Here is a 16358-nt window from a genome sequence, read left to right as displayed (position 1 = left end):
GGAACACGACATAGGTATTGCATAGGAATGCCAATCCCTATTAGAAACTATTAGGAATTCTAAAGTTGGAAGCTATTTCTAAATTCAGAATATGCTGTCTTACGTATAAGATTAATACTAAAAGTGATAGCATTCCAGATATCTTCCTTCATATCCTGACCCCAGCATCTGAAAAACATAATTACAATACAAGATTTGCTACTCATAATAACTTTTTTAGACCAAGAGTATCCACCAACATGGGAAAAACATCTTTTATATTCTCTGCTTTAAAGATATGGGAAACTGTACCCACTTATCTTAAATAATTATTATATGCCTTACAATAATTTCAAAAGAGAATCGAAACATCAACTTTTACTCAACCAAACCTGATCATTTTACTTTGCTGCTGATCTACTCTTAAGGAAAAATGCAAACTTCAAAAACTTCAACTTTTGTTCAACTAAACCTAATCAGTTTATTTACTTTACTGCTGATTTACTTTTATTATAGGCTGCTATCTATTTATCTATTTATATGACCATTACGGTGTCTAACTAGAAAGCCTTTGCTACTTTGGACACCATGCCCTCTCAAACTTATCTTTATAGCCAAATATTACTATTATTCTTCTCTCTTTCTCTTGCTTTTCAATGTATATTAACATCTATTAATAGTGTGAAATAAATAAAGTTCAAAGTACTTCTGATACACTCCTTCACTCATACCTGACACAGCAGAACCTGTATCCAGGTCCGTAATCACAGGTCAACCTTCAGGTAGATCTTCAGAGAAATGGGCTTCCTATTTCTACTGACACATGTGGTAGAGGTCTCCATATTCTCCATCACTTACTTTGAAGTCACCACCCTCTATGAAATTTAGCCCAATGTCAGTCACTTGTTGGTTCGCTAACTTCCTACATGCTTGCTGTGTATAGGACAGTTATTTCAGCACTTTTTAATTAACAAACATTTTGAAGAGTTGTGTGATCCTGTACATCAGTAACAAGGCTGAGGCTGTCTTGTGTCCTCACTTCAGACCTTGAGCCCTTTGTGAAGACTTGAGTGAAGCTTAGATCTCATTAGACTTGCAGAGTCAAGTTTATTTACCGCTGTACCTGGCCCTTGATCTCCTTGGAGCACTTGAACATCTTTACTATAGCCTGTTCTATGCCGAACACTTTTGAACTGTAAGATCAAGAGAAAGGTTGACAACAACTTGGTAATCATCCTTGAGTCATGAATGCCCAACCCTTATTGTTCATGAATGCACTTGGTTCACATAGCCTCTCCAACGTTGCATCCTGTGGCCAAGTGCTTCAGAGTTGCTACATAGTAACTTACTGACTCAGTAATTCCTGGCTCAATAGATGTTAGACTCATATCTTGCAACCAACAGTGACATTTCAGGTTTAAATTGTTTCTGCATTCACCCCATGTAACAGTGTACGTAATGGTGTCATCTTTCCGTTGTGCTGGGTCTACTTAATCCTTCACCAGCTGGTGAGTTTTCACAGAGAGATTTGTTAAAGGTTCAGCCTTCCTCTTTTTAGCCTCTGTAACTCTGTTTGCAAGAAAATATGTGTACAGCTGTTTGGAGTAGGACTCCAAATCCATCCCCACAACATACTTTGTCACTTTGCCAATTGCTTGATTTGTGTTGACTTTCTGTGGTTTGTTGAGCATTTGTCAGCTTCAGGCACAATTCATGTTTACTGCTTGTGCTTTACCAAAAAAGATCTCATCCTTGTAGCCACTTACAATGTATCAGCCAAAAGTCCAGAAAACAGTGAAGACAAGGTCAAGAGGGTGGTTTTCATATTCCTAAACTTTAACCTTGGGTACAATACAAATATGTAAAACTGATAACATGATATTGTGCACAAGAAAACCCAAACAGATAGATTTAACTGTTCTTAACCAGAGGTAGATTACCAGGTGAACCCAGATTTTCAAAGGAATTCACACACCACTCACATGCCCTGTTAGCAGTTATAAATAACTCCATATTGACTGCTTGTTGCATAACAAAACAAACTTTTTCCTACCAACATTTATTGCTGGTTTCAATCACCTCTAAGAAACATTCTGAGCTTAATGTGATTTCTAGTCAACTTTTGTGTTATTGTGCTATTGGTTTTGAGTTGTGGATTTTAAGAGTGAATGAGATGAATGTGAATACAAAGACTCTTGATGTGGCCATCTAAATGGTAGTGTCAACTGGACAGTCTTTGCTCTCTGTACTTAGTTGAAGTTGTGAATTAAAACAAGAACAGTTCAAGACTGATTAATCCTGGTTTTTATTGATGATTACTAATATAAATACTCAAAAACCATTCAAACAATAAACCTGTCATTTTTGTATTGAATGATTCATTTCCTGGCCACAAACTTGACAGGTTGAAAAGTCTTTTTTTTTTTAGCTTTTGGGAAGGACAGTGCTGTTGTGGGTATTTCAGTGGTGGTTGGAAGACATGCACATTTGGAAAACATTTTTTTTCTGTAGACTGCGCTGTTTCTTTTTAACTGAAGATTTTGGCTTTTGTTGTTGTTTTTTTTTTTGTAGGCAAAAGAAACAAAGTTGCTGGACTTGAACAAAGCTGTCAATGAAGCCAAGTCAAAGGTTTGAAGAGAACTGTTTTATTTCCCTTGAAGGTTAAAACTAATGTTAAACTCTAGATTGCCTTTTAGAGCTGATTAAAATGTATCACTCGTTAATAATAGTAGTCTATGGGCTCCCATCTCTCCCTTGAGATTGGCTAAGACATTCTTGCCTCAATCCCATTTTTTACCAAATGGAGATCAAGGAAGTAACCTTATACATAATTTAGGAGAAATTCTCAATTATTTAATGTGAATGTAAAGCATCTTGGGGTGGTTTATAACAGTTTTTCTGCTTTTAGACACCAGTTCTTTTATCAGTCAAGGGTATCACAGTGCTTGCAATAAGCACCGACGGCCGACGAAAAGCAATGGCTACTTTGCTCAGAGAAGTCAGCTACATTTTCCTTAAATTTAAATAATTAAAGAAAGATTCTTTGAAAACTTAATTAAAATTCATTTTGATGGACTTGTACGAACTTTTTACTTCAATTTCAAAATTAAATAATTATCAAAAGATCAAAAGATCAGATGTGACTCGTTGGTCACAGCACTCCACTCGTTTTGGGGTGGTGTTAGGACATAAGAGGTTTATGAAAAATTTAACTGCATGCAAAGTATGTAATCTAATTGCCGTCATTTGTTTATCGTGTTCAGGAGTTCATTGTGGCCTGATAAATCGAACCTTGAATGAAAGCTGCATTTTCTTGACAATCACGCATGCTTGTGTCATGGTATTACTAAAAGAACAGAATGAAAACAAAATAATCGGACGCTCATTTAAGCGTTTTATCATTTTTTTCCGCTCGCATATGAAGTCTGAGTTAAAAGCTGCAGCTAATTGATCTTATCATGGTTTCTGCTGCCTGTCTGGCGGGTGTCCTGGTGGGTAGGCAGAGAAGCTTGGAATGTTTTTCACCTGTGAACTGTTTATGGGTTCGTGGGAAGAAAAACAAAGACAAATGGATGAAAGATTAAAAATGCAACTGGACGCTTTCTTACTAGTAGTAAGCGATTCTGTTTAGCTCCATTGTTTTTAGTGACAATGACCTTAAACTTCCAGGAAATGCATGCAAACCTCCATTTTCAGCTTACTAGTATTGTAGAAATAAAAAAAATGTTGCTGTTGGTAGGGAGTTTTCCTTTATCTTTTACACTCAATTTGGTCTCCAGAACTCCAAAACTCCAGAAATGGCATTTCAGAGCTTCCAGATGTCAAAATTTTCTGGGGGGGGGGGCATGCCCCCAGACCCCCTAGATCAAGGGGCCTGACGGCCCCTTGTTGGTACAGTCAGTTACCTTCACTAACCAGCTGCCTACTTGAAATTTTATTGAAACCTCTGGAATCAGGAAATGCCTAATGCTGGGCCAGAAATTTTCTCTTTTTTTTTTTTTTTTTTACATATTTTGTCATCCTAGTAAAATGACCTCTGTCATTCTTATTACAGAATCTTATTCAGGGCGAAAATTGCACCTAATACAGGCGCCAATGCGACTAAATTTTTTACTTTGGGGACCAAATCCTGAAAATTAGTTGCCAAATTGGCGACTAGAATTTCTAATCACACCTTACCCAGAGATCTAGTGATTGTTGAAGATTTGTAAAGATAAATCTGCAGCAAAGTTCCTCGTTAAGCTTGTTTCCGAAACGCAGCACTTGCACGATTTCAAGCGTAAATCTATCGTCACTAAATGCCAACTTGGATTTAGGTAACCTATAAAGTTGTATATGATCCATTCTAGTGTCCTCTTTGTTGCTCGAGCAAATTTAGCTCATTTTTGATGTTTGTATGATATATATGATAATCTATCTAGTACAGTGACAGGGTAAAAAAATTTTTGTGTGTGTGTGTGTGTGTGTGAGTCATAATGGCCACCAACTTTTTGGAATTGGCTACCACTTTAAAATATTTAGGAGCCAAGTGGCTAACGGAAAAAAGTTAATTTTACGCCCTGTTATTCTTTTAATAAGGATAAAATTTTCATTCTCAACTGTAATATTAAAAGAGGGCTGTGAGCTGCTTAAATTTTCAATTAGTTAAGGTGGCCCTGAACCTACCCAAAAGATTTTTCTCACCCTTTGCAGTTTAATCTTGAACTGAATGATAACAATTCCCTAATATAAAATTTGGATCAGTGAGGAGTATTTTAACTGGCTGTGGTGTTATTAATAATGATTAAACCCCATTTAGCAATAATTATTATAAACATGTTTTTGTTATTTTTTTCAAAGAAAAAAACAGAAGTTGTCTTAGTTAATTGTTCAATCAGAGAACTGGTGTATACAACAAGGCTTCCTTTGGTTTTCCATAGTTTTGATTGTTATTGTAACTTTAGATGGATGTGGCCAGGAGTGAGCTAGAAATTTACAAGAATCAGTATGAGACTGCTTTGGACCAGCTCAAAGAGACTACAGACAGTTTGAACAATGCTTTAGAGACAAGAGCACAGCGAAAGGGGTAAAAGCTCTGAATATTCAAGTGATATACACCCTGTTGACCATTTTCACATTTAACCCTTTCACTCCTAAGATTTGCCATAATTCTCCTTACTGTTTGCCATATGATTCTTATGAAGTCATCAGTTGTCTACTTGATATTTTATTGATAACGTAAAAAAGGAACAGTTGTCTCTTGGTCACTTACGGGAGTAACTTTTGAATATGGAGCATGGAGTATCGATATTTTATTGATAATGTAAAAAAGGAACAATTGTCTCTTGGTCACTTATGGGAGTACCTTTTGAATATGGAATATGGAGATCTGAATCTTTTTCATCTTGTAGGATGCATTTTCTGTGGTGGAACTGTTTATTGCTCCACTAATCAAAGTAAAAACTGAAATTATATTTTATTTTGTGATTGTGATGGTAGAGAAATTCAATCTCTGCAAGATGAAATTCCAGAATTGAGGAACAGGTTAAAAAAAGCAGAAAAAGATTTGGTTAAGGTTATTGCAGGAGAAAAGAAAGCTTTTGATGAGGTAAGTGACCATGTGTAATGATAAGTTGATTGAAAAAATGACAATAATAGCAATTATGACACTGTTACTGACAATGATAATGGTACTGACATGGTAATGATAATGATCCTGAGAATGATGATAATATTGATGTTGATAATGATGCTGACAATGATGATGATGCTAATGATAAGGACAATAATAGTGACACTAACAATAATGATTATTATAATGGCAACAGGGTTAACTATAATATCACACTGGCTCTCATTGCTTACACTGTCCTCTTGTAACATCTAGAGTTCAAATTAAAGTGGTTCTTTTTGTTTTCAAATTGTTTAACAATCAAAGTCCACTCTACGTTAAAGATCTTGTGTCTCTTAGATCAGCCGCATTATGATTACGGTTCATCAACACAATCTTTTCTGTTTGTTCCAAGAATCAACTGCACTGCACTTGGGGATTAATTGTGCCTTTGCACATGCCACTCCAGTCTTATGGAACCCACTGCTATTGTTGATTAGAACCTGTAGCAGCCTTGCCATTAAAAAGAAAAAAAAGCCCAAAGCATGTTTTTGCAGAATTGTAGTAAAACTAAAGAAAGTGTGACCTGTCATCCTTAGTTAAAGAATAGATCAATTACTAGATTATTGTAAAGCAGAAATATAACCCTTGTGACATGCAAAATGTGCTAAGTGTAATCTTAACAGAACAGGATTTATGTAGCTAAATAGGGTAGAACAAAACTTTCTCTCCCCTCTGAAGTTCTGGTAGGTCTTTTGCCTTTTATCTGCGGTCATGGTTGCTTTTCTGGTTGCTGCAGTAAAGTTCCTCTTTTGCATCTAGTTTTGCCAGGTCTTTCAGTCGTAGGTTTGGTTGTAGATTGTCAGGGAAGGTTGGTAACTAGGTGCGGAGTTGGCGGTTCATCAGAAGTTCGCATGGTGCCAGAAGAAGAGCTCCCCAAAAAACCTGTCGGCCGACAGTCGGCCGACAGACGACCAACTGTCGGCCGACTGTCGGCCGACTGTCGGCCGACAGTTGGTCGTCTGTCGGCCGACTGTCGGCCGACAGTCGGCCGACAGTTGGTCGTCTGTCGGCCGACTGTCGGCCGACAGGTTTTGCCTGAAATATAGGCTACCTGTCGGCCGCCAGTCGGCCGACAGTCGGCCGACTGTTGGTAATGTGTCGGTAACCTGTCGGTACCTTGTCGGTAGCTTGTCCGTGAAACGATCACACAATGTTAGGGATTCTAAGTTTGCCGTTACAAAAGCATATGGGTTTAAATTATTAATGGTTTTCTTAGTTTTACAAACAAACGGCTCCTTTAGGAGCCACCAAATAAAAAAAAGTCTTGAACCGACAGAGACAGAACCAACATGTGTATTGTTCAACATTAGATTAGCGGCGCGCTCCTAAATCAATTATCGCATCACGCATCCAAGTCTAATTATCGAATTGTTACGTATAGTATTTTATTACTTAACATAACGAGTAAAAAGATTCACAGTTGTATCATTTATTAAACTTGAAATTGGAAATAGCAATTCATCCCAAACCTGCAAGATAGATTACGATGCTAGCAACAAATACATACATACATACTTAACATACCATAAGAGGCCGCGTTGCATTGTTGGGCGATTGGAACGAAAGTGTTTGTATTGATACGTAGCTTATGGTTTTCAGAGTTTTTGGCCGAGTTTTCGATTAAATTATCTTCCTATGCGATTCTTAGATTGTCTGGTGTGTTGTAAATTACGCAAGTGATATATCCTATACGCATCTGATAACATTTTGGAAGAAACGTTTCTTTACATACTACCAACTTTGCCGTCGATCGGTAAGTAGGTGAAGTCTGTCGAGTCATACATCACCATTACGGATTGTTATGTCACGTTAACTGTTCGTTTTTTACACAATTTTTCTTTTTTCTTAACCTGTCGGCCGCCTGTCGGTCAACTGTCGGCCGACAGTCGGCCGACAGGTTTTTTGGGGAGCTCTTCTTCACAATTACCATTGTGAAGAGATGCTGTTCCGTATGCCAGAAGACCGAGATAGGGATCATCGTTCTTTTTCAGGATATCCTTGACAGTACATACCGCTCTCTCTACTTTGCCATTTCCTCTTGCGTACGTTGGTGAGCTAGTAATAGGAGTGAACCCATAGTTACTTGCAAACAGTTGGAAGGACTTGCAAGCAAACTGTGGGCCGTTATCAGACACTAGTAAGTCTGGAATTCCGTGAGTTGAAAATATTTCTTTCAGGTCTTTGATTACTGACTCGGACAATTCACTTGGAAGCGCTTTTACTTCAGTCCACCTTGAGTAGTAGTCAACTACGATAAGATGTTTCTTTCCTTTTAGATCAAAGAGATCAGCGGCTAGTCTTTCCCATGGCCTGAACGAGAATGATGACAGCATCAGGGGCTGCTTGGGCACTGGTCTGTTCTTAGCACACGTAAAACATTTTGTCACCATGTCTGTTATCACTGTAGTAATCACCGGCCACCACACAGACATCTTGCCTCATGCTTGCGTCTTTGTTATCCCAAGGTTTCCTTGATGTAAGAGGTCAAGTATCTCCAGCCTCATTCCTGCTGGAATCACAATACGGTCATCATATATAGTAGAATCCTGTCTATCACAGTTAAGTGTTTCTTATTTTCCCAGTATGGCCGGAGTATGGTAGAATTTGGCATGTAGGCCGGCCATCCTTCTAGGCAGTACTTCTTGATCATCCTGCATACTTCTTCTTGGGCTTTATTGATATCTTGCAGCCACTTAGGCGTTGCGGGAAGCCCTGCTACGATCTGCTGTGTGAAGCTTTCCACTTCCTCCACAAGATCTACGTTCTCATTTACATTCTTCTTGATAGGAGCACGTGACAATGTGTCTGCGGTAATTTGCTCCTTGCCGGGTATATATACGACGTCGAGTTCATACTTTATGAAATGCATTCTGAATCTTAAGATCCGTGGTGGCATTTTGGAGAGATCAGTTGAAGTGAAAAGGGGTACTAACGGCTTGTGGTCAGTATCAACTGTAAACTTCATTCCGAGTATGTAGTCGGAAAACTTGTCACAAGCCCATGTCACGGCCAGGGCCTCTTTCTCAATAACTGCGTTCCTTTTTTCAGTTTCTGAGAGGGATCTAGATGCATAGTACACTGGCTTCCTGGTACCGTCCTCTTGGAGCTGTAGAAGAACAGCCCCATAGCTTGCAGTGAGTGACATTTTCATTTATCCCCACTTGAACGATCCAGTTGTGTTTTTCCCCCCCCCCCCCTGGATTTCTCCTAGTCATGGTGCGCTGGAAGACTTCCGGTGCTGAGGTGATCCCAAAGGGAAGACGATTAAAACAGTAACGACCGTACGGCATGATGAAGGTTGTAAGTAGGCGGGACCCCTTGTCGAGAGGGAGTTGCCAAAACCCGCTGTTAGCATTGAGTTTGCTAAAGACTCTACTTTTACTCAGCTTTGCTAGGCTTTCATCTATGGAATACATTGGATGGACCTCTCTCTTAACACTTTTGTTGAGTTGGACTAGGTCTACGCAGATGTGAACTTTTCTGTTTGGCTTGAGGGCTGGGACTATCCCGGAGCACCATTCAGTCGGCTCTGTAACTGGGGAGATGACTCCTTCTTGAATCATCCTCTCTAATTCCTCTTTTACTTTGGGGAGTAATGGGTGGGGAACTCTTCTTGGTGTGTACAGGCACACTGGCTGGGGATCAGGGTTAAGAGCAATACGATATTCCGTTGTCATTTTCCCTAGTCTGGTGAACAACTTTGGGAATTCCGCTCTAAAGTTAGGTACTTGTGTACTCAGTTCTTCAACATGTGTGTTGAGGCATTGGAAAAGACCGAGATTGACACAGGCTCGTCTGCTGAGGAGCGAAGATGACTGGTTCTTGATGACATAAACTCATCCTTGGATCTTGCATTGTCTGTACTTAATCGTGGCTGGGAATGATCCAGTAACAGGTAGGCAGGTCCCCCCAGGCCCTATAAGTGTTTGCTGGACATTCTCCAAAGGCTGATACTTTAACCAGGGTAATGAGTCACTGACAATGGATACAGATGCGCCAGTATCTAGCTTGCAGCAAGTGACGTTTTCATTTATCCCCACTTGAACGATCCAGCTGTTTCCCCCCCCCCCCCCTCCCTTGGATTTCTCCTAGAAAGGGAATGTCTGAATTTTCCTCTTTAATTTCATGTCCTTTTTTTTTATATTGTGACTGCTCGCTGTTTTGGCTTAGACAAACTGCTTGAAAATAGCCCCTCTTCTTGCATTTTAAGCAGGTGGCATTCTTAGCCGGACATTGCTTCTAGTCTTGGTGTGGGTGGTTACCACAGCAGGAGCACTTGTTGATACTTTGAGGGGGTTGTTTTTTCCCCGGGGTGTTTTTGCTTATTATTCTATCTTGCACACTTGACCATATTTACAGAGTTTGTGCTAGTCTGTACTTCACTACTTTGTTGTCTGGCTTCTGCCTGTCAACTAATTTGAACTGCTTCTTCTAATGTTAGCTTCAATTTGGATTGAAGTCGATCAGAAAGTGCATCGTCTAACACTCCGTCAATTATTCTCTCACGAATAAATTGATTTTTGAGTAAACCATACTCACAGTCATCCGTGAGTCTGCATAGGTCTTGTATAAACAAATCCACAGGTTCTCCCGGTTTTTGGACTCTTCTATTGAATTTGGTGCGCTCAACCAGCACGTTGCAACAGATTTCATAGTACTTGTTAAGGGCTGTTTTCACCTCTTAGTACAAAGCTTTTTCTTCATCGATATTTAGGGTTTTAAAAATATCATTGGCGCATTCACCCATTGTGTAGAGTAGGGTTCCGACTTGCTCAGTGTCTGGTTTATGTTTGAGGCCAGATGCAATCGATATCTTTCGAAACAACAAAACCATTTTGACCAAAGTTCAGCTTGTTGTGGTGATTTTGCTCCGCTGAATTTTTCTGGAGGGAGATTATTCGCCATTTGAGCTTGAAGTGGAATTAGTCCAGGACTAGAATTTTCTGTAGCAGGCATTATGTAGGGCTAACAACGCTGCCACCTTGTAATATTATAGGAAGAAGCAGGACGAGACAAATATAAATGTCAACAGATCTTTTTTAATCAAAATGGCGGATCTCTCTCCATGTGCTAGTCACACGACATACATACACATAATACACAGGGATACCATGCATACTACAATGCTTATGTTCGAATTAAGGTGTTTGCTAGAAAGGAAACCATGCGCCTTCCCTCATATTTGATCACGTAAAAACTTGACACCATTATGTCTATAAGCACTTTGATTTAGCACTAAAGGTAGATGTGATCAGGACGAGAGTGTGTGCCTTCTTAACATAATTAAAAGGGCTACAGTTTGATTCCATAAATGAATGTCGTTTCATGTTTGAATGATCTTTATTGTAGGGTATTCCATTTTATTGGATTTCTGGTTGGCTTGTTTTCTGTAGAAAAAGCTAGAGGCATCTGAGATAGCTAAGGAATAATTTATTGAAAAAAAAAACATTCCTAGTTAAATCAAAAAGCTAAAATTACCTTCTATTTTAGCTTCGAAGCATAAGAGCTAAAGTTGAGGAAGCAAGAAGTTCCTTGCAAGCTTCACATAGCAGGTGATTGTTTTGTAATGAAATACATTAATTCATATAAATTACTTGTACATTTAAGATAACAGAAGTTTAAAACAAAGGAAATGTTTTACTCAGTGTCTAGCCCCCTCTCTGTTTACTTTTCAAATTCACTAATAATTCGCCAGGGCAACAGCCAATAAATTAGGCATATTTGGTTTACATGCATGAACCTTGATACCCAATGAACACTCAGATAAAAATCTTAAGGGTTTTGATCTGAGTTGAAACATGGTTTTGATCTCAAAAACGCTTCAGTCTACAAATGACCTGAATATTATTTGACATTATTAACCTTGATTTTCAGAAAACAGTCAGAAAAAGAACAAATATTCAGTGCACCTACAGTTACAATTTCTTGAATATCAGAACTCTACAAACAACTGGATACCTCTTGCTCTTTAGCAATGTAATTTCAGAATTGTTAGTGCTAGTGCATGGTCCTGATACTGTAGACACTTCTCTAGTCTTCTCAGCCCTAGCCTTTTCATAATTAAACAGAGAGTCAGAATGGCTACCAGTTCTACACCTGCAATACAATAAAAGCACTTGTCCTGCTGCCTAGTGCTTTCATCTCTTTCTCTGTGTTTGGAACCCCTTATGAAACACTTCCACTTGTTTTTTGGGATAAATTACATGAAACATTGTTGCTTGGATCTTTGTACTGGTTCCATTAGATCTAACCCACTGGAGTTCTTGTTAAGGAAATGGATCCAAGGTTAATAATGTTAGCTGTATGATTGAGGTATTTCTTCTCTGTAACAGAGGACGAGTGCTGGAGGCTCTCATGCAGCAAAAAGCATCTGGAAAGATTCCAGGAATTTTTGGTCGTCTGGTAAGTGATCCAATTAGGTAGTTTCCTTTGATTGCTGTCTGCTGCCTTAAAAGATATGAAATCTGAAATAAAAGGGATGTATAGTACATTTTTTTGTCTGAATTAAGATTATTCAATTATTTGAATTTCAAATAAGTGCCGATGACTTCCTTGAGCAAATGAACAATTTATTGAGGACTTGTTGGACCATTAATTTTAATCCATAACTCTTTTGGGAAGACTTAATTGGTAAACTTCATAGGAGCACTTACAAGAATACATGTGATTAATATTCTCTCAATGATATATGATTACCATCCATACAATTGTTTTGTATTATTTTTTTATTATTTGACAATACACGATCAGGGCTCGAATTTAATTTTTGGAGCACTAACCCTTCGGGTTAGTAGACATCTTTTCTACTAACCACATTATAAAGTTTGGTATCCAAGCTCACAAGTTACGATATCTCAAATATTCAACATTTTGATAATAACAACTAGGACAAATTAAAGAGTAGCTGAAATTGCATGTTGACCTTAAAAATGTTGACAATTATGCACTTATTTTATTTCCCTCTCGTTTACCAAGAACAGTACATCTGCAGTAAATGGTTTGAACCCGGGGGTAACATGTGAAGGTGTAGTCTGATCGTCCGGGTGAGTGTAGTCCTGAGAAGGACTGTTGTCGGTGGCAGTGACTGACGTTTCGACAACCTGTGCGGAAGTCATCATCAAAGTCAAGTGAATGATTGTTGTCAGTAGAATGTTCTTATTCCAGTTCGTGTGAAATGATCGGTTGGTTTTGCTGTGATGTTATTGGCTGTAAGACTCAAGTGACGTAAGTCGGTCGTGATTGGTCTGTTTCGGTCTGTCGGTAAAGTTGGGTGGTTCTTTTTCGGTCGTTTGTGATGTTTATGTCGTGAATGAGTCGTTTGTATGGGGCGGGTAGTTGTTGACATCTGTTTAGGGGAGTCTGTTCTAAGTTAGTAAACCAGCTTTCCAGAGTCAGTCGTTGAAAATAGTCAGTGCTGTAGGTTAGGCATTGCGCAGAGTCCCAGTCAATGTTGTGGTTGGTAAGTCGATGGTGTTCAGCAATGTGATTGCTGACATCACCTTTCCTCGTCGCCCGTCTGTGTTCAGTCAGTCTTGTTGTGAGGTTTCTGCCAGTCTCACCGATGTAGGAGGCTTGGCAGTCGGAACAATTGATCTTATAAATCGTTCCCTGTCTGTTCCTCGGTTCGTCTTTGTCTTTAACGTTGGTTAGTAACTGACGTAGTGTGGTGATGGGTTTGTGGGCGACGTGGATATTGAACATTTGCCTAACGACGCAGATATTGAACATTTGCCTAACGTCTACTTACTTTCAGTACAACGGTAAACACTACAAACAGTTACACGGCACTGCCATGAGGTCTCTGGTTTCTGTTGTTATAGCAGAAATTGTGATGCAGAACATTGAGGAACGTGCCCTTTCGACTTGCCGACAAACGATACCGCTTCGGTTATGTTACGTTGACGACACATTCACCGCTGTTCGACACGACGAAATTGACACATTCCACAACCACCTTAACGAACAAAACACTGACATACAGTTTACCAGAGAAGTCGAAGAAAATGGCAAACTTCCTTTTCTAGACTGCCTGGTAAGCCACAACAAGAACTCATTACGAACGACAGTTTACAGGAAACCGACACACACCGACAGACTACTAGACGAGTCATCCTACAACCCTACATTACACAAAGCCACAACTATCAGAACTCTAACACGACGCGTACAACTAGTATGTGACTCGACAGACAGCTTATCCGACGAGAACAAATACCTTCACCGTGTTTTTACGAAGAACAACTACAACAACGACTTCATCCGACAAAACACTCACCGACCCACTACCAAAACAAACGACACCGCAACCCTTACGACTACAGCAACCATACCGTACATAAAAGGCATGTCTGAAAACATCTCGCGCATCTTACTACCCTTCAATATCTGCGTCGCCCACAAACCCATCACCACACTACGTCAGTTACTAACCAACGTTAAAGACAAAGACGAACTGAGGAACAGACAGGGAACGATTTATAAGATCAATTGTTCCGACTGCCAAGCCTCCTACATTGGTGAGACTGGCAGAAACCTCACAACAAGACTGACTGAACACAGACGGGCGACGAGGAAAGGTGATGTCAGCAATCACATTGCTGAACACCATCGACTTACCAACCACAACATTGACTGGGACTCTGCGCAATGCCTAACCTACAGCACTGACTATTTTCAACGACTGACTCTGGAAAGCTGGTTTACTAACTTAGAACAGACTCCCCTAAACAGATGTCAACAACTACCCGCCCCATACAAACGACTCATTCACGACATAAACATCACAAACGACCGAAAAAGAACCACCCAACTTTACCGACAGACCGAAACAGACCAATCACGACCGACTTACGTCACTTGAGTCTTACAGCCAATAACATCACGGCAAAACCAACCGATCATTTCACGCGAACTGGAATAAGAACATTCTACTGACAACAATCATTCACTTGACTCTGATGATGACTTCCGCACAGGTTGTCGAAACGTCAGTCACTGCCACCGACAACAGTCCTTCTCAGGACTACACTCACCCGGACGATCAGACTACACCTTCACAACAGTACATCTACAGCACATTCTCTAAAAAGAGTTTTAGTTGATTTAACAACTTGAGTATTCTAATTATTCCTCTGAGAGTTTGGTCTACGTGCTCTTTGTCCCGAAGTCCACCAATGTTTAAATATGTTAGTAAATTTACTAACCATGTCGGGTTAGTTGGACACATTTTTAGTAACCAAATGTTGAAAATTACTAATCATTGGTTAATGGGTTACCGTTAATTTCGAGCCCTGCATGATTACTCTAAAAGTAAAGAAATACATTTATACTCAAACCTCCCTTTGTGACCACCTCTCATAAGCAATCTCCTCTTGTTAGCGACCACCTTTTCAAAATTTCAAAAGTTTACAAGTCAAATCATTATGGTGTAACCTTGGTAAGCGACCACTTTAACAGATGCTTATTTACAATTTTCAATTGTTTTCAACCTCTTTAGGCAACTACTTAATATTCAATTGGCTTTATCTCTCACTAACAAAAAATTGAATATTGTTCAGCAGATTTCGGAAAAGTGGAGCGACCAGAAGTGTTTCCCAAAATAGCTTTACAGCATGAGTTTTTGTTTGTGTTCTTTTACCTGAAAATTTTGGACAGCACCACTTGGAGTAACAAATGAGCCAGGATTTTCTCATGTGAATCATCCCAAACGCTGTATATAAGTTGCTGAAAGTTATTGCTATAGATTTTTATAAGCACTGGCAATATGGTTTGATCACCACATGCAAATTACCTAAAATACAGGCCCCACGTGGCGTGACCTTTGGTAACAAACCACTTAGACTTGACATTTTGGCTGGTCACTTGATGGGAGGTTCAACTGTATAAGCATTTTCTTGACAACTGCAATTACTGTTACATCTGAATTTATTTTTTGTAGGGAGATCTTGGTGCAATTGATGATAGATATGATGTAGCCATTAGTACAGCATGTGGAGCATTAGACAACATTGTGTGTGACAGTATTGATACTGCTCAGAAGTGTATTACCTTCCTCAAGCACAGCAACATAGGCTCTGCTACTTTCATTGGCCTTGACAAGGTACAGCAGTTTTGATTTTCTATTATTGATGTAACCTGATGCTTCACATGTCTGATATGGAGACTTGATATGAGCTAAGTTTATGCTGACATATCAACTTTTGTTAAGCTCTGTGATATGTATATATATATATATAGATATTTATATTCTCATAACTGTGTTCAAAATATGTTATAAAGAAAACAAGTCATGTTATTTTGATGCTTATGAAGACTATTTTACTCATCTCAACATAAATCACAAATTTAACTTATGTCAAATCATTGTGGTAACAATGATTTGTTGAAAAATTACCTCACTCTAAAGGTTTTATGGCCCTTGATCTATAGAGTGACTTTGAGACAGCACAAACATTTCTTTCAAACTCAGCCTCAACTTTTACATCTTGATTATGCAAATGGTCTGTTAATTGAGAACAAAACAAATTATTTTAATATGCTACTAAGTTTGTTGAGACAAACAACAATTATAATGTATAGTCAGAAAAAATCCAAGTCCCAGATGGGACTTGAACCCAGGACCCTCCGTGATCTAGTCAGATGCTCCAACCACTGAGCTACTGGAGACTCTATGGTGAGCAAGGGTCAATTTGTGGGTCTCAACTGGAACTGCATCGCATGGCTACAC

General features: G+C 39.2%; 1 protein-coding gene across 1 annotated transcript in view; it reads left to right on the top strand.

Annotated features, from left to right (window-relative positions):
• Window positions 1-16358, top strand: part of LOC111330851 (structural maintenance of chromosomes protein 4) — a 63221-nt gene that overhangs the window by 14942 nt on the left and 31921 nt on the right. The window contains exons 13-18 of the mRNA XM_022935815.2: window positions 2551-2607; window positions 4923-5044; window positions 5458-5566; window positions 11123-11184; window positions 11965-12034; window positions 15570-15731. Of these exons, the coding sequence (XP_022791550.2) occupies window positions 2551-2607; window positions 4923-5044; window positions 5458-5566; window positions 11123-11184; window positions 11965-12034; window positions 15570-15731 (582 nt within the window). The remainder of the gene's footprint in view (window positions 1-2550; window positions 2608-4922; window positions 5045-5457; window positions 5567-11122; window positions 11185-11964; window positions 12035-15569; window positions 15732-16358) is intronic.

The sequence above is a fragment of the Stylophora pistillata genome, chromosome 7, assembly GCF_964205215.1.
Source record: "Stylophora pistillata chromosome 7, jaStyPist1.2, whole genome shotgun sequence".
NCBI lineage: Eukaryota > Metazoa > Cnidaria > Anthozoa > Scleractinia > Pocilloporidae > Stylophora > Stylophora pistillata.
The sequence above is the reverse complement of the archived record's forward strand: the minus strand, read 5'-3'. Positions and strand labels throughout refer to the sequence as shown.